At 43.7% G+C, this 18638-nt stretch overlaps 1 protein-coding gene across 3 annotated transcripts; it reads right to left on the minus strand.

The window, feature by feature from the left end:
* Nucleotides 1–1444: 1444 nt before the first annotated feature.
* tnks1bp1 (tankyrase 1 binding protein 1) lies at nt 1445–17994 on the minus strand. 3 transcript variants are annotated; one of them, XM_028974226.1, is made up of 11 exons: nt 17920–17957; nt 16443–16490; nt 14984–16152; nt 12316–14653; nt 4351–4460; nt 3990–4098; nt 3714–3876; nt 3236–3357; nt 2951–3093; nt 2557–2645; nt 1445–2278 (listed from the first exon to the last, which is right to left on the minus strand). In XM_028974226.1, exons 3-10 carry the CDS (start codon nt 16135–16137, stop codon nt 2570–2572), a joined length of 4215 nt encoding a protein of 1404 aa, XP_028830059.1. In that variant the 5' UTR covers nt 16138–16152; nt 16443–16490; nt 17920–17957; the 3' UTR covers nt 1445–2278; nt 2557–2569. The 3 variants fall into 3 exon arrangements, with proteins under 3 accessions (XP_028830059.1, XP_028830060.1, XP_028830058.1); XM_028974227.1 differs by lacking the exon at nt 16443–16490 and having other exon boundaries at nt 3236–3354; nt 17920–17994; XM_028974225.1 differs by lacking the exon at nt 16443–16490 and having other exon boundaries at nt 17920–17994.
* Nucleotides 17995–18638: the final 644 nt, after the last annotated feature.

The raw sequence follows: 18638 nt of genomic DNA on the forward strand, positions 1-18638 counted from the left end.
GGTTAAGTAAGTGGGATTTGAACCTGCGTCTTCTGGTTCATAGGCAAGTGTGTTAAGGAACACACAGCACCCTATATTCAGGAACTGCCTGAAGAGCTCAGAGCTCAGAGACAGAATTGTGGCACAGATCTGGCCAAGGTTACAAAAACAATTCTGCTCTCACTTAAGGGTCCTAAGAGCACAGTGGCCTCCATAATCCTGAAATGGAAGATGTTTGGGACGACAAGAACCCTTCCTAGAGCTGGCCAAACTGAGTTATCGGGGGAGAAGAGCCTTGGCCAGAGAGGTAAAGAAGAACCCAAAAATCACTGTGGCTGTCTGGGCTTTATGGCAGGGGCCCGACGGAAGCCTCTCCTCGGTGCAAGACACATGAAAGCCAGCATGGAGGACTCCAAGATGGTAAGAAATAAGATTCTCTGGTCTGATGAGACAGAGATAGAACTTTTTGGCCTTAATTCACAGCGGTATGTGTGGAAAAAAAACTGCTCATCACCTGTCCAATACAATCCCAAAAGTGAAGCATGGTGGTGGCAGCATCATGCTGTGGGGGTGTTTTGCCTCTGCAGGGACAGGACAACTGGTTGCATTCGAGGGAAAGATGAATTACAGGGATTCATCCCAAGTACAGGGATATCCTCAACAAAAACCTTCTCCAGAGTGCTCAGGACCTCAGACTGGGCCAAAGGTTTACCTTCCAACAAGACTATGAGACTAAGCAGACAGCTAAAATAATGGAGTGGCTTCACAACAACCCTGTGACTGTTCTTGAATTGCCCAGCCAGAGACCTAAAAATGGCTGTCCACCAACATTTACATCCAACCTGCCTGAACTGGAGAGGATTTGCAAGGAGGAATGGCAGAGGATCTCCAAATCCACGTGTGAAAAACTTGTTGCATTTTTTTCCAAAAAGAATCGTGGTTATATAACATCAAAAGGCTGATTCTACTAAATACTGAGCAAAGGGTCTGAATACTTGGGACCATGTGATATTTCAGTTTTTCTTTGTTAATAAATATGCAAAATATGAACAATTCTGTGTTTTTCTGTCAATACGAGGTGCTGTGTGTACATTAATAATAATGGAAAATAATAACTTGGTTTTAGCAAATGGCTGTAATATAACAAAGAGTGAAAAAATTTAAGGGGGTCTGAATACTTTCCGTACCCACTGTTTATTATGTACAGACCACATAAACTTGCTTTTTCTATGTGTGACATCCTTGTGCCTATGAAAGGGTATCACCACTGTCTCTGTGATCAGCCACACCGGTCCCTCATTTCTGGCCAGAACACTGCAGCTCAGTCCTTGTGTGGTTACATTTGCTCGCCATTGGTATCTGACTGTTTTTTAATTTGTATCTAATAAAGTGTTTGCCCTCTGTGCTTCTTCATTCTGGGCATGTTTATTTTTAGCTTTAAATACTGGAAAGAAAAACACACATATGCCCTTCAAAGAATTTAATATAGAGTTCCCAAGACTTCTTTGTGATACATTCATATTACTCATCCACACAATAAAATCTCCCTCGATGCAGAAAAATAAAATGTTGCTGAAGACAAGGCAATGAACTAAGAAGCAGGAAAAACAAAGCAACAAAATGTAAATCATTTGCTATCAAAATATTGCATAAAGCAGAACATTCTGCAAATCAAATAGAACACAAACTGAGCACCGGCAGCTATCATTTACATCAGCCTTTGGGAACAGCTCAACATTTTTTCTGAAAGACAATTATTTAGTCTTGGGTATTGCATAGAAACACCTGAAAATGTTACTAAATGTTGCTTGTGGATGTGTTTAAACTTGCATGGACAGAAATAATATGCATTCCTGTCTTTACCTGCCAATATAGTTTAGCACATTGAATAACAAAATCAACACTTGAAAATATATAAAGAAAAAACATTTTTAAAAAATCCATTCTGAGGCTATGGTCCCATTGCCAATTATCCTAAAGTGCAACATATAGTGGACCACTTTAGTTCATCCTTTTAAGCCTTGTGTGCCAGGCTGGTATGAACAAAGTGTCTTCAAGATATGATCCTCTTGGTTGATATTAGAGGTGAGAACCGCTGATGGCCAAAAACAAGCAGAAGGCATCCCGCCTCTCTCCCTCTTGCATATTTGATCAGTAAGACAATTCGGTAAGGCACTGTGCATACGTCTGTAAGGCAGGCAGGATAACTCAGTTCTTGCATAAGAAGGCTTTCTCAGCAGTAGCAGCAGCATCTTTCCATGATGGCATCCTTTGGGACAACACCCCGTAATGTTGCACCCTAGACGAAAAAAACATAGATACTTTTTCAATTACATACATTAAGATATAATAAGATATATTAGTCATATTAGGATATGATAATTATTGTTGATATGCCTTGATCTTGATTGGTATAACCCTCAACCCCACTTATGCACCGAATGGGGCCTTCATAAATAGTGCTTCTTCTATATTCTGGCCACCAGGTGTCACCAAGATACAGTGTTCACAGCTTTCGGTGGAATGATACTGGTCAACATACTGGTTCCTGTCTTCCAGAGAAAGTAGTGATCTCACCTGGAAAGTCAGGCTATGCCTCACTGTCATATTGACTCAGACGTTTCTTGGACTTCAGCTCTTTGAGCCATGAAGGGGATGTGTTGGTTCTAAAAATTAAACAATACACATTTTACAATGAATTAATCCATCTCCTAGAATTCTTAAGACCTAAAAAAAAATGCTGTTAACCACGTGTCCTCTGAATCAACCTTAAATCTCCTTCTCCATCTTTATGTATGAGTGGCTCATCTGAGGATCATCAGCTCCAAACATTTAAAAGAAACCAGAGGGAGTGCAATTGCATGCCGGCATTTTGAAAACTTTCATGTCATTTTATGTGAATAAATGATACACCGTGCTTTTGGATGCATGCCAGACAAGTTCAAGCTGTAAAAATAATAAAAAATTTTACCCATTGTTGGCTTCACCGATAGGCGGCAGTACCCTGGGGCCCAGGCTCATGCTTGGGGAGCGGGTAGCTGTGACTGATGTGGGGCTGAATCCCTCTGGCTGACTGTCTGCCTCTCCTCCTCCCCCTCTCTTTTTCAGATGGGCCTTAGAGAAACAGACACACCTTCATTTTAGAACAGGAAAATCCATTTAGAGCAGGAAAGCGCTGTACCACAAAATTAGCCCTGGAAGCTTCTAATTGTGTTTCATGTGAATCTCTGGTGTCTGGAAAGTTGTCAGAACGTACTTTGAGAGCAGAAGGGTCCATTACTGGGAGGGCGATTCTATGGGGCTGGGATGGTGCTGGGCTGGCCTCCTTCTCTTTGGCCTGCTCCTCATCAGTGTCTGAATCAGACTTGACCTTGGCTTCTGGAAGTAATTGTATTTTTTTTATTTGTAATTTGTAAATGGTAATCTTTTTTATTTGCTCATTCTGTTTACAAAAATAATACAAATCAGGGGTTTAGATCTAAATACAGCCTGTATTTTTTTATGTTTATGCAAGCAGCCATAAGCAATGAACACAATGAACATCCTAGAACCATGACGGATTGATCTTCAGTATGGTTGCTTCTGGCCATACTTACAAAAGCTTTTGTTACATGTAGTTCCTACTTTATTGCCTAGCTCCTGAACTATAAACAGCAAAAGTCTTTTGTGCTGCTCCCTGGAGTTCAAGTTAAACTGTGCGGAAATGATCGCTTCCTAAGGTCGTGTTGACCTACCTGTGGAGTCACAGAACCTCCAATCGGGGGTGGAGTCGTCCTGCACCAAGGACCTGGTTGCGTTCAGCCGGTTCTGCCGTGGGGGCCGTGCTCGCTGGCTTCGCCTCTTTAACAGCTCTGCCTTCGAGCGATGAACGCTTGAGTCCAGTAAAGGCACGATGGACTAAACACATACACATGCCGAGATAGACATAAAGACACCTCCAGTATTTTGCTACACAAAGCTGTCAGACAAATATACAGGTCATATAAAAGATTACCTATAATTTTTTTTACCTCAGGGAGGGGCAGGGGCTCTGGCTCAGAAGGAATGTTGCTGTCAGGGATGTCACACTCACTGGGTGTGTCCGCAAGTATCTGGTCGTGTGGTGAATCCCTACTGAATCTGTCAGGTACATGGTTGAAAACAGGCTACAATTGATGCAGACTACAGAACTGACACAGAGCCTTTAAACTCACTAAAACTCTTTACTGAGCATATGTAACAAGTGAACGACAAAACGTTTTTTAATAAGTATATAATGAAATTTGATGCACTGGCAAAAAGGCTGAGCAGGTTGTTTCCTTTACTTTTTCATTTCTTAATTTTCCAATGGGAGATACAAGCATTTTATTACTGCCTTCTACTGCCACTCACCTCTCATCTGTGTCCAAAGTCCCATACTGATTGCCTGAGTCCTTTATCAAAGCGTCCTTGTCTCCCTCCTCCGTCCCATCCTCTAAACCCAAACAGCTCTTCACCAGTTCCTGAGCGACAGAGGCGATAATGACAGTGTTGAGTGGACAGATATAAACAGACCGGAAGAGTGGTTGAAAGGAGCGTGAATGTGGTAGTGCAAGCACCACAACGGAGATTAACCGAGTATGTGGAATAAAAAGAACCGCTGGTCCAAAATATGTCAGACACACTAGAATTACTCTGCTAAGAACATTTTATTATGTTTCATTTCTCAGATATAACGTAAAACAGACCAGTTTGTCTTGAGATTGCGTAAAGGCACAGATCAAGGCACTGGCCGCCAGCGAAGCGTGTGTCTTTTAATGAGGTGGTCATGGAGGGCGGGCTGTAAACACTGTAAAATTCAGTGTATAAATACAGGCACAGACCAGAGTATACAGGACAAAAACTAATCAGTGCATGCTAACTAACACAAATGCACAACAAACACATGCACACAATTCACACTCAAGCGTAGTTCCAAGGCTGCATACCACTAAAGTTAAGTAAGTAGTGTCACTAGGCAACTAAAACTCTTCTTTGTAAACAGATACGGTAAACTGGGTGCTTGGTTAGCAAAAGGTCTCAGCCGTAATGTCTCAGTTGGCAGCTCCGGGGACTAGGGGAGATGCTGTTTCCATCCAAACCTCATTTGCAAAATGGACCTTATCTTTGTGTGCCACCTTCAGTTGTCATGAATGCATCCCATAGACGGTGCATTTGCCTATGAGCTCACAGAGCACGGACGAGGCCTCTGCTTTCCTCTCCGCCCACCAAAGCCTGCAATTCTGAGTGATAGCAACCTCGAGCTGAACTCAGGGCAGCTGCACGACGCACAGTGCCATCTGTCCTAAAGACTACCTTGTAAGGCACTATGTCACTAAACCAGAAACAAAGAGCCGACTCCCAGACAGAGATCGGTACAGGGTTGCCAGATCCTTTACCCATCCATAAAGAAATACTTTACTTTATTTATTTGAGATACTACTTTGTCAGTTCTATATACCCTTCTATATGTCAACAAATCAATATGAGAATCAGTGAGTAAAGGGTGGTAGTAACCTAGTGGCTAACATGCCGATGAACCAGAAGACCCAGGTTCAAATCCAACTTACTACCATTGTGTCCTGAGCACATTTTATGAAAGACACATATCTTGTAATACCATTAATCAGTGCACAGATCCACTGAAGCACAGCACATGATGCACACAACAAAATGTGTCCTCTGCATTCACCTTGGTGAGCAGTGGGCAGCCATAACAGGCGCCCGGGGAGCAGTGTGTCGGGACGGTGCTTTGCTCAGTAGGAACCAAGGATTCGAACCTAAAACTTTCTGATTACAGGTCGTCTTACTTACTCGCAAAGCCACCACTGCTGCATATTATCTGGTCAGCAGGGAATGAAAGCTTTATCTCACTGGTGACTGAATATGGAGTCAATGGACACGTCACCACACTGTTACTGGGAACATATATTGGGTAATATAGGGAGGGAGCGGAAGCACGGCTTCCATGTAAGACAGTTGTGCACAATGGTGTGATGGGAGAACATGTTGAGACAAAACAGGATTCCAAGCTACACTCTTTTTCAATGTGTGTATGTGTGTGTGTGTGTGTGTGTATGTGTGCATGTTTTGAACATGTAATGTAATGTCGAGGGAAAATGTATATTTATTATGTAGTAATGTAGTAATTGTCTTTGTACAATAATATAAAATAATTATAAATGTATGATACACATATTTCCAATTGGTGACATTAAATATTTCACAAAGTCAAAATATGAATACAAATGTGTGTGTTTGTGTCTGTCTTGTTGCCTGCTTTGCCGTTCTCATGGTGGCTATGTTAGTCAATCATAACCTCCAAAACAGTGCTTCAAAGATTGCCTTATCATTTCCAGAAGGAATTGTGGAAAAAGCCCTCGGGGCTTCTCTCTCACTCTCAGTTAAACACACTTGCACAGAGGCTAATAATTTGCACGCATCTCACAGCCTGTATGCCTTCTTACACACATTGCATGTGGCATGCGGCAGAACTATTTTTTGTATCGGACCTAATCACAAAGAATGCTGCACGCGTGAACACATATAAGCACACCATGCATCTGAGAGGTTGTTACCTTTGTGGTTTCCTCATACAAAGCGCCATTTGTTTATGTGTGTCTGTGTGCTGAGGTTATGTGTAAACCCATTGACCAGCTGAACGCATGATCTGATATAGCGCACCACATCCTGCCAATCTGCGTCTCTAATAAAACTGAAGTGTTCTAAGTCTGCTTTGGTGACAGTTGAAACATTCCACAAAGTAAGGTCATGCCTTATTTCCATATGAAGAGCAGCGAGAGCAAAGCCACACCCTAAAACAAATTTTCCCATTCCTGCCGAACGCAGATTGTTTGGAGCGTAAGGCCTTGTATTGTAGGAACTCTAGCCAATAGGAGAAGTCAAAGTGAATTAGGGATTAAGGAGCACTTAACATGCAGCACAAAAACAAAACTCTCTATTCATGGAAACAGGATGTAAGAACTGGTATGAACTTTTGAGGCCACCCTCAGTAGTACATCTGACAGACTGGATTAATACAAGAACCTTCTGCACATGTTTGCCTCATTAGGATTTTTTTTTTGGCAGACGTGATCCAGCGCTGTTAGTAGAAGTTCTATCAGTAAAAAAACATTTGAGTTCTACATTATGTACCTCAATTTGGGTACCAAAAATGATTTTTCATTTAGAGAAAACACCAAAAAGAAGAAGAAGACAGAATAGTTAAGGTGAAGACAGACAGAAAGGACAGAAGTACTCTCTTACATTGTTGGTGTTATTGGGCCGTTTGCGCAGGGACAGACGCTGGCGACTGCGTTCTGAGAAGCTACGAAGGGACTGGCGGCCGCGTTGTGCCAGGGAACGGAGTGGGGACACGGCCCTCTCAAGCCTTCCTTCAACTCCACCCCCATCCCCATCGCCCTCACCACTGTCATCGTCCACCTCTTTCCTTTGTGTCCCGTGCTCCAGAGCTCCAGAGATCAGGCCCAGGGCTCCCTGCACGGAGCGGCGGACGCCGCTCGCCCACCCCGACATGTGAGCCTGTGCGGTCGTCAGCTTGTCTCCGAGGAACTGCATTCTGCTCCTCACTCCCTTCGGGGTCGGTGGCAGGATCAGGCTTTGCTCTGGTGCACACCTGAAGTCACAAGGTGTGGTGATGGGATTTTATCCAAAGCCTGACTGGCTCACACACTTGCAGCAGAGGTCTTAAAATCCACATGCGCTCCTTAAGCCAAAGAAACGAGTGAAGCCGTCTGTTTCCGACACAAAGGTTCGCTGAGACCTCTGAAACCCTCTCTCCATCTTGAGTGCATGTCGTGAACAGATTGTTTTCCAGTGTTCATGAACCTGGCCTATAAAGTAGTTTCATATATAAACAATACTTACATTTTTTTTTATTCTTTCAAAATTATACCAAGCACCAAAAAATATAAACAATCCAAGCGCGTGCAGATGCTTCGGCTATCTTGCTTCGTCTACTATCTCTTTATCTTTCTGTTCTCGCCTCTTTATCTCCTCGTTTCCAGGGAGGGAGAACCAGAAAGCTCTTAATTCCTTCTCTTTTCTTTTTCTCCACCACCACCACCACCACCACCGCCACGGATGAATGAAGTCTCCAAGGTTGGCGTGAGAGGGCAACAAAGCCAGGCTGTGTTTTGGAGCGCCGTGGGAGCGCGTGCCCTGGCCTCCTCTCACTCACTCGCTCGCTCTGTGGCGGCAGGTAGGGGCAGGTACCCGGAAAAAAGAAAGGGAGGGGGTGGGGCTGCGCCCCACCTCTTCACTCTTCACTCGGGCAACCCGGCGAGAGAGAAAAATGCCCCTGTGCACAAATGTTCAAATGTGTTCGTCTTAAGTCTGTGTGTACGTGTGTGTGTGTGTGTGTGTGTGCAGAGAGAGAAGTGTTCTAATGAAAAAAAAAAGGGGCGGAGAGCGGAGGAGGACAGCACGGACAAATCTGGCCCGCCGAGGACCGTTTGGTGTTTATGCAATGCTAACATCATTGAGCAACGAGGACGCGAGATGGTGAGACTCCAGCCTGAGCTCTGCTGAGCAAACAGCGCTCATCAGGCACGAGGCTCCTTATTTGCTCCTGTCTAATGGGCACCCGAGGTCTGTTTGCCAAATGTCATCATGACATTTTGTGTACACATAACAGAAAAGCTGTCTCCCGGGCGCTCTGGAAGAGGATTGCGCTGAGCTGAGATCATGGAGAAGCACAGCAACGTGGCTTTGCTCATCTAGTCCGATGACAAAACGTGAATGTGACTTCTGTAGTAAACTTTTACTCTGAAAAACACATCCCCGGAAGAAGGGAAAAGAAAAACAACAGTCCCCTGGCGCCCCCTGCTGTACGAAACGTCAGGCTGCGGTGAGGGACCCGCAGGCAAATACCATTTCCTGAACATTTCCTGCATATTTTCAAGTGCTGACAAGGCAAAGTGATAACATGAACATCACACTGTCCGTCCTTCTAAAAATTAGATTCTAAACCATGCTGGTTGATGTTAGACCATCAATCAAATTCTCCTGGAAGTTCTGTTTCACCTTCCAACATGCATTTTATTGCAGGAGAAAAAGGTCAGTAGTATCAGTCCCTCCAGGACCTCCAGGATGGTCTTTACAAAAGGTCTGCATTTAGCACTTGCTGTGTGTTGACTAGGGACGATGCTACGCACAGTGCTGCACATGCTCTGTTGGCTTTTCTCTGTTCATTCGGTTTTGTTTGAGCACAGCGGCACCAGACTGCAACATCTGTTCACCATGAAGAAAAAAACAAAAAACGCATCACTCACCCATAGCCAACGGAAACACATTAAGCCTTCGATAACTTTCCTCTTCTGTAACTTTCCCACCTCACACTTTTCCTTTTGCTTAGATGTTTCCTGGTCGTTTTATCTATATCTTTTCACGCGCGCAGGAAAAATGAAAAGTCTTTTTCTAAAACAGCAGACAGCGCGACACTTTCGACCCTGTATGCATGCAGCCTCCAAAAAAAACCTCAACAGTAGATGGCTAGCCACTTCCTCCCTTGATCCGGTTATTCTAGCTCTTCTTATGTCACACCCCTCGGCACGAACAAAGGTGGACACACACACACTTGCACACACAGAACAATAATACATCTGACCTCTATAAGTGTGAACGGCTTCAGGCAGTGGCTTTAATAACTTTATCTTTGTCAGTTCATCCACCCAGTGAGTAAAGTGAGTGGATCATTAGACAGCAGCAGCATGAGCTCCAGGGCACTCCAGCCACATAAAACCTGCACTAGAAAGTTCAATATGCACGGGCAGCAGTATAGTATTACAGCAAAAAAATAGCAGAGAGAAGTCATTCAAATTAGTTACCGCTTAGAAAAAATCTAATGTATTACTTTGACTACAGACCCGCTCAACTTGATCATACAATGATAATTATAACGCAGTAAAACACTGGAATATGTGGGGCGGTGCTCCACTACAGTTTAAAATTCTCCAGGTGGCGGTAGAGACACCGACATGGAAGAGTGGGCAGTTTAAGATTTACTACTTTGCTACTAATTCTGTTTAATCCATGAACACGTGCTCTAAATCTGCTTGTAAAGTGTACAGCTATGAGGATGTAATACAATCTCATAATTCAGGTGGAATGAGACATGGTTTGCGTCAAGCTGTAATGTTCTCACTGAGCAGGCTGTTTCAAAAGACCTGCCTGAAATAGAAAGCAATATTTGCAGTAGGTGTTGGTCACTGGAGTGATTACCGATAAGTGCCGCTGGCGAGAAGGAGAGATGTCAGTATCAGCCTTGAGTGGAAATGTACTGTGAATGGGGGCTGGTTTCAGTAAAATGCCTTCTGGCATGACTCACTAGCTAACGTTTAATCCAAACAATCCCACGCGCATGGTGTACTCTACTGCTTTTATGTGTGCTCACAAGACAATGATCTTTCATTGATTATTTCTTATGAAGAAATATTGACCTTGTGCTCACAGTTATAAAACTCTAAATGAATTAATACGTGCACATGCAACTGATTGTTATGATATATGAAATCTGACTGCAGGCACAATATTTAACAGTTTGGCAAGTACAGTCATGGCCAAATGTTCTGAGAATGACACCAATACTGGTTTTCACAAAGTTTGCTGCTTCCGTTTTTATTATGACAAATTGCATACACTCCAGAATGTTATGAAGAGTGATCAGTTGAATCGCAAAGTCCCTCTTTTCCATGAAAATGAACTTTCAAGCCCTGCAGCCTGGCCACAACAGGACCTGCTGAGATCGTTTCAGTAAGTCTCTTGTTAACACAAGTGAGAGTGTTGACAAGCACAAGACTGGAAATTCTGTCATGCTGATCAAGTTTAAATAGCAGACTGGATACTTTAAAAGGAGGCTGATGCTTGAAATCATTGTTCTGCCTCTGTTAACCATGGTTACCTTCAAACATGTCATCATTGCATCTGCACACACAGTGATGCCTGGAGTCAAGAAGGGCATCAAAGAAGCCAAGAAAAACATCAAGGACAGACTGATATTACAGGCGTTGGACTGCTGAGGACTGAGGTAAAGTCATTTTCTCTGATGAACCCCTTTCCAATTGTTTGGGGCTTCTGGAAAAATGATTGTCCGGAGGAGAAAAGGTGAGCGCTACCATCAATCCTGTTTCTATCTATGTGGTAGTAGCCTAGTGGGTAACACACTCGCCTATGAACCAGAAGACCCAGGTTCAAATCCCACTTACTACCATTGTGTCCCTGAGCAAGACATTTAACCATAAGTTGCTCCAGAGGGGGGACTGTCCCTCATAAATACTGATTGTAAGTCGCTCTGGATAAGGGCGTCTGATAAATGCTGTAAATGTAAATGTCTCGTGACAACAGTAAAGCATCCTGAGAACATTAATGTGTGGGGCTACTTCTCATCCAAGGCAGAAGTTGATTGACAGCATGCCAGGCTGAATTTCAGAGGTCTTGAAAAAACGGGCCAACATTGCAAATATTGACTATTTGCATAAACTTATGTAATTGTAATAGTCAATAAAAACCTTTAAAACTTATAAAATGCTTGTACCTATACAAGCCACAGAAACAACTGATAAAAAATATCACTGAAGCAGCAAACATTGTGAAAACCAGTATTGTGATACTGAGGACCTATACATACATGATTTGGGGGTGGTATTGAGAGCCTTTTTATTATTACCCACAAAAATGAATATGGCTGTGAACACATAAACAGTTATTTGCACATCTGTGCAAATAATTCTTCTTCAGGGTTAAAAATCTCACCCAGCTGTTTTCATTATCACATTTATTCTGTCATCTTTGCTTAAGCTTTTAATTTAACCTTTCACTCATGCACACTTTCATCTGCTTTTTAGCAAAAACAAATTCTCTACATCTTACATATATTTAATATATAACATTTCCTATATATTTGTGGGCACCTAGGGTAATATGAATAATTGTGTAGAATAAATGTGTTATAGGCCTTGTTTGGATTATTGACAATTCCTTAGTAGGTTTGTGGTTTTATTGGCTTTCTCAATTTTTAGACTATTATATGAATTAATGCAACACAAAAGTGACCAAAAACAACTTATGCTTATTTGTACATTTAATTAATAGAAGTAAAATGTATAATGTTCTATTTTGTATACCACAGTCTGTGGTTGGCATTGGCATTTTATCATCTGATTTTGTGCTTAATATTGCATGTTGGAATTAACTCTCAACCAATTAGTTATATATCAATAAATAATTAAGCTTCTTAATTATTTATTTTTGAGTTAGATGGCATTTCAACCATTTTTTGTTGAAGACAACTCTGACTTGGAGATAAGGTCAAAGACTCACTTCAGCAGGTGCTGGAGGTATTTCACAATCCTCTTCTTCTTGATGAGGCATCTCCGTCTGCTTCTCAGATTGAAAGCTTTGGTGTAGGTCTGGTGAGGGTGTTACTGGGCTGGGTGGTCTTCTCTGGTTCCTGACTTCAATTGGGCTGTCAACTAGGACTTTTGTCTCAGGCCCTAGACACTCAGAACTCAAATTCAGTGGGTCAAATAGACTCAACTGCTCAGACCAGGAAGACGGCTGGTTGTCCTCTGTGGTACCGATGGGAGCCCTAGTCCTGGTGCCCCATCTCCGTGGTTTAACAGAGAAATCATCGTAAACAACCTCCGGAGACTTAGGTGTGTCAGTGGCTGAAGGTGCAGGGGTTTCATTCTGAGTTGATTCATAAGAGTCAAAACTTATTAAATCATTACAGACAATAACATCTGATGCTTCTTCCTTCACATGTTGTTTCAGTTCCATCAGTTTCTCCTGCTGTTTCTTCTGTTCCTCTGTCTGTCTTTTCTGTTCTTCCTCAATCCTTATCCTCTCCTCCTCCTCTCTTTGTCGCTCTCTTTCTGCTTCCCTCTGTCTGTCATTCTCTCTCTCCAGTCTTAGCCTTTCTTCCTCTTCTTTCTGTTGCTTTCTTTCTTCTTCCCTCTGTTTTTCCATTTGTCTATCCAGTCTTTGCCTCTCCTCTTCTTTCTGTCTCTTCCTCTCTTCTTCCCTTTTTCTATCCATCTCTAGTCTTATCCTCTCCTCTTCTTCTATCTGTCTTTTCCTATCAAGTCTTAGCCTTTCTTCCTCTTCTTTCTGTTGCTTCCTTTTCTCTTCCTTTTGTCTCTCCATTTCTCTCTCCAGTCTTAGCTTCTCTTCCTCTTCCCTCTGTCGCTTCCTCTCTTCTTCCCTCTGTATTTCCTTCTCCCTCTCTAGTTTAAACCTTTCTTGCTCTTCTTTCTGTTGCTTCCTCTTTTCTTCCCTCTTTCTCTCCATCTCTAGTTTAAGCCTTTCTTCCTCTTCTTTCTGTTGCCTCCGTTCTTCTTCCTTTTGTCTCTTTATCTCGCTCTCCAGTTTTAGCCTCTCCTCCTCTTCCCTCTGTCTTTTTCTTTCTTCTTCCTTCTTTCTCTCCAGCTCTAGCCTTAGTCTTTCTTCCTCTTCTTTCTTTCGCTTCCTTTCTTCTTCCTTTTGTCTCTCTGTCTCTCTCTCCAGTTTTAGCATCTCCTCCTGTTCCCTCTGTCTCTTCCTCTCTTCTTCCCTCTTTCTCTCCAGCTCTAGCCTTAGCCTTTCTTCCTCTTCTTTCTGTCGCTTTCTTTCTTCTTCCTTTTGTCTCTCCATCTCTCTCTCCAGTTTTAGCCTCTCCTCCTCTTCCCTCTGTCTCTTCGTCTCTTCCTCCCTCTTTATTTCCATTAATAGTCTTAGTTTCTCTTCATCTTCTTTCTGTCTTTTCCTATCTTCATCCCTCTTTCTCTCCATCTGTAGCCTTAGCTTCTCTTCCTCTTCTTTCTGTCGCTTCCTCTCTTCTTCTCTCTGTGATTCCAGCTCCCCCTCTAATTTAAGCCTTTCTTCCTCTTCTCTCTGACGTTTCTGCTCTTCTTCCCTCTTATGCTCCATCTCTTTCTCCAGCCGTAGCCTTTCCTCCTCTGCTTTATGTCTCTTTCTTTCTTCTTCCTCCTTTTGCTTCTGTCTTTCCTCTTCTTCTTTCTGTCTGATTATCTCTTCCTCCCTCTGTCTCTCCAGCTCTTTTTCCAGTCTCATTTTTGTTTCCTCTTGTCTCTTTCTCTCTTCTTCTTTCTGTCTTTCCCTCTCCACCTCCATTGCTTGCTGTACCTCTTTCTCCAGTTTAAGCCTCTCTGCTGCTTCTCTCTGTTTTCTCTCCTTTTCCTCTATCTGTCTTTGTTTTTCCATCTCTTCTTTCATCTCTTTTTCCTTTTCTGCACTGAATCTTTCATCTTCTTCTCTTTTTCTTCTCCTTTCCTCTTCCTGTTGTTTCTGTCTTTCCATCCGCAGTCTCATCTGCTCCCTCTCTTTTTCTGCCTCCTTCTGTCTCCTTGTCTCTTCTTGCTGCATGAGTCCTACCCTCCGGTAGACAGGGGCAGATGTTGTCTCTTCATCCTCAACTGCTACCTCCATCTCTTTTCCCACCAGGGTGAGAGAGTTACCGGAGCGACGGTGAGCTTCGTCCCCTGGAGGGACCAGCTCAGCACTTTCACTTTCCAAACAGAGTTCTTCCGAAGCCCTCACACAGTCAGCCGCAGGCTCGAACGCTGTTTCTGCTGCATCTTCACTTTCTGCTGGACCTTCTGACTGTGTGTCCATCAGTGGCGCCTCTGATGATTTTGCCGAAGACCTTTGAGATGGAAGACTGCAAAAAGAAGCAGAAATGTTCATTGGCATTGTTCACTGCACTGTGTCAAATGATGTTCAGAACTAGAATGGGTGTGGTTTAACACAGCCCACCCTCTTTTCGTCTATGCTTCAGATCAGATAGTCTTGGTCACTCACCAAAATCTTAAGGACAACATTGACTTATTTGTTGCTGTTCCCACATACTACAATGAATCAGGCTGCCACTACAATGATAAGAATATTGGTCCAGACTGTCCAGACTGTCACCTTCAAACATGCAGCCACATACAGATCGCACAATGATTCAAATGTGTGAAGCTAAAACATACTCAAAGACTTCATTTACCATCTTGTGCTGTTTTGAGGGCCACCTGCTCCTGACGTCAGGTCTTTAATTCGCTGCTTAACATCCACAGAGGTCTCGGGTGTGGCCTGTGCTTGAGATTCATCTCTTCGTATTATTGCCTCTCGTTGCTGATTGGCTGAAGAGGAGTCCAACAGCATAGTAATGCGTCTCTTGATACTACCCCCACTCGATTCATCTACATCGCTCTCCTTCCCTTCTTTGTCCTTCTTTGTAAGCAGTGAGGGTTTGGGCTTCTGCTCTGGTTCTGCAGGGTGGTCAGTAACTGGTTCCTTCTCATCGTCTCCACTTTGGGAAATGCCCGTCTGTGCTTTCCAAGGCTTGCTTGTTCTTAGAGGGGCAGGATCTGCAGGCTCAAACATGGACGTCAGCTCCACAGAAAGTCGTTGCCTGGGCCAGCGAGGAGCAGTCCTGGTGCCAGATGTTTCAGAAGCAGGGATGGTGCTCTGGTCAGGTTCCTGAAGATTTTCCTTATTTTTCCTAAGATATAAGGCACTCATAGACTTTGTTCTGGTTCTAAGTGCCACTTTGTCCTCAGTATGTGTTTGAAGAGTCTGGATGGAGTCCTGCTGGGTTGGTGGTTTATCGCATGAGGAATCCGAATAATCTTGTTTAGGTATTGTGGTTCCTTCTTGATTCTCAGTCTTGGTCTGGTCTGGGGATGAAGTTTTATCCAGGGAAAGTTTTGGGGCCACCATTAACTTTGGGGTACTATTTTGATCATTCTGTGAAGTGTCATTCTGAACAGACTGGGTCACCAGTCGGTCCAGTGCAGCCGAATCTGGTTTTGGGGGCTCCACAGATGATGGTTTGGCAGTGGCAGTTGGTACAGACTGTGTGGAAGTGGCCACCTCAGCATGAAGACTGATTACTGGATCAGTGTTCACAGGACTACCTGGTGGGCCTGAGGCCGTTGCTTGAGGTGACCGAACTGCATTGTGCACTTTATTGAGCAAAAGCTTTGGTGCTGCGATTGGACGGATGGAGTTCTTATGAAGTGAGAAGGGTTTCGGTGTCAGGTGAGGCTTGGGTCCTATTGCAGGTTTTTGTGGTTCTAGAGAAGATGCTGTGGGGGGAGCTTGTGGATCCTCCGATTGGTCCACCTCCCTTGCACTCACTCCTACTTGTGCAGCCATGGCTACACCCAATACCTAAAAGCAAGGACAGAGGAACAACTCAGATACACGCCCAATAGGCCACAGATGCCCGATTGCAAGATTTAACGTTACTGACATTTCATACTTCAGAAAAATACTGATGTACATTTATAGCATGTGCACTTCATCAAATGGAAAGTGTGTTGCACAAGCGTGATGTTCTCACATTAAATCATTTGCTGACAGCATGTGCAAAAGTCACATTTTCTCTCACAACTTCTATTTAAAGGCTAGCTGTCAAGAAAAGTCCTTTATCTTGCTGACACATTCTTCTGGGGTCATACCTGCACTGACCTGGACCACAGTTTAAGTTGCCCTTTAAACCAAAGGTCCTGTAAGATATAAGTGTAATCAAAACAAAAAAGTCAACATCTATTAGTCTTTGTTCCTTCGAGGTACATTTTCTAATGAGAGAACTATTTTAAGCTATTAAACTATTTTTGGGGGTAGACCTTTAGGATGCAAAAGTCACTGCGACAAGCTGCTGGAGTCAGATAACCTTAGCAGTTTGTTTTGGTGCCTTTTGTTTCTCTTTTGCCGTTTGAGGCTCCACCCTGCACCAATCTGACTCATGTTATCCATTGACTTAAAAAAAATACCTTGACTGAGTCACAATGTTTCTGTTGCCAGGACGTCCCGGGATCCGACCTAAATGTGATCATATGAAATGGGATCTCTTAAGTCGTGCCATGGCCACCAGCTGAAAGATTCATGGGGTTCGAATCTTAGTTTGAAACCCTTGAGTCGGTGCCGTGGCTTTTTTCCCCCTTACATCACAGCATGTAACACATCTCTGTCTAGTTTTTCCTGTAAAAGAACACTGCGCAACCGGTCAGACTGCACTCAGCTATTTTTCGCATGCAAAGGCTGAGAAACTGACCCTGGAGGAAAACCTCTCCACAACCGCCTTCTGCCAAAAAAAAAATTCTTGCATGGAAGAACGCAGTAGTATGAAAAAAAAAAAAAAAAAGTATGTGTACTCTTGTACTCTTTTGGGCATAGAACCAAATTAGCTTCCTGGTGAAAGCGGACAGGGCAGAAAGCTTTGCCTATTCTTTTAAAGAATCTCTGAAATGTTACTGACCCATCCTGGTTTTATTAGACTAAAAAAAAATGCTGTAGGGTCAGGGGGAAGCCGGTTCCTGCTCCTCGGCACTGCTGGTCCTTTGGGTTTCATCTGTTCGGCGAACCCTAAATACTTTACATTTACATTTACAGCATTTATCAATCGCCCTCGTCCAGAGCGACTTACAATCAGTAGTTACAGGGACAGTCCCCCCTCCCCTGGAGACACTCAGGGTTAAGTGTCTTGCTCGGGGACACGATGGTAGTAAGTGGGATTTGAACCTGGGTCTTCTGGTTCACAGGCTACCACCACCCAAATACTAGAACAGCGCAGAGAAGTCTATAAAACGAAATAAGCAGAGGAGCAGGTGAAGTGACAGTCACGGGACGAGTCTTGCCTCTGCGGCCGACGTGTTGCTTCTTGCCAGGACGCATGCAAACCGCTCGGCGTCGATTTGCCTGTTAAAAGTCGCACCGGCGCGTCCGGTCAGGGTCCGGCCAGGGCTGGGGCATGCCTGCCAGCAATAGGTCACCAATTAACGCAACGACCGCTCTGTCTCTGAACCCGACCAATCGATTCTGACGCACGCACGCACGCACGCACGCACTTCTTTGGCGCGTCTTTTTAGAGTAAGTATATTATAAGCACACGTCGATCCGGCTATTTACGCCTATAAAACAGACAGCCGTCCGTACCTCGTCGGGGCGAAGCCTACTCCATCCTCTCCTGGAGCGGGAATCCGGAGCGTGTGCGGGGCGTGCGTGCGTACGAGCGTCAGGCGAGAGCCCGTCCCGCCTCCTCTGGCCGGACAAACAGGTTCATCGCGGCGGGGGAGGAAATGAACAGTGCGACAACCATTCATTCTAGGAGAAAACTGTACATTACAATGCATGTTCATTGATGTCGGGATATTGATCCTCAAATTCAAATTGATTTTGAAATGAATTATTGATTTTTTTTTAAAAAACGAATGACACACGTGATTTCCAGAACCACATTTCATCCCATTTCAGCACGTCTTTATGCCACTTCGTCCTTTATGTCCGTCTGTCTTTCATCCTGACATAGATCCATGTTTTTTTTGATGCACTATATCAGTTTATATCCATGTTTTTGGTGGTTTTCCTGCTTAATTACGTGTAAATTACAGTTAATTGGAATGACTATCATAAACCACACCCACATTTCAGTGGTGTTAATAACGCTACTTCTTTATTAATGTAACTGTTGTGCAGTTCATGTTCAACGTCTGAAAGTACAAAAAGTGATTGGCAAGTTCACCACGAGCAAGCCAGAAGAAAAACCCAAACACTCAGGAATGCGGGACGGCTGGTTACGTCCATTTCCCGCATCAAAGTAAAAGGAATAAGAATAAAACCTCCCGCTAATGATGACGCCCCTTGTGGCGGGAGTT

This window comes from Denticeps clupeoides, chromosome 3, assembly GCF_900700375.1.
Source record: "Denticeps clupeoides chromosome 3, fDenClu1.1, whole genome shotgun sequence".
Classification (NCBI taxonomy): domain Eukaryota; kingdom Metazoa; phylum Chordata; class Actinopteri; order Clupeiformes; family Denticipitidae; genus Denticeps; species Denticeps clupeoides.

Excerpts from the sequence above, each read along its gene's own strand:
- tnks1bp1 (XM_028974225.1), bottom strand. The coding sequence starts at position 16,137 with ATGGCTGCACAAGTAGGAGTGAGTGCAAGGGAGGTGGACCAATCGGAG. Across the intron at positions 14,654-14,983 it reads CCTCAAAACAGCACAAGATG|TCTTCCATCTCAAAGGTCTT; the intron begins GTAAATGAAGTC and ends TTCTTTTTGCAG. Across the intron at positions 3,094-3,235 it reads TGGACCCTTCTGCTCTCAAA|GCCCATCTGAAAAAGAGAGG; the intron begins GTACGTTCTGAC and ends TGTTTCTCTAAG.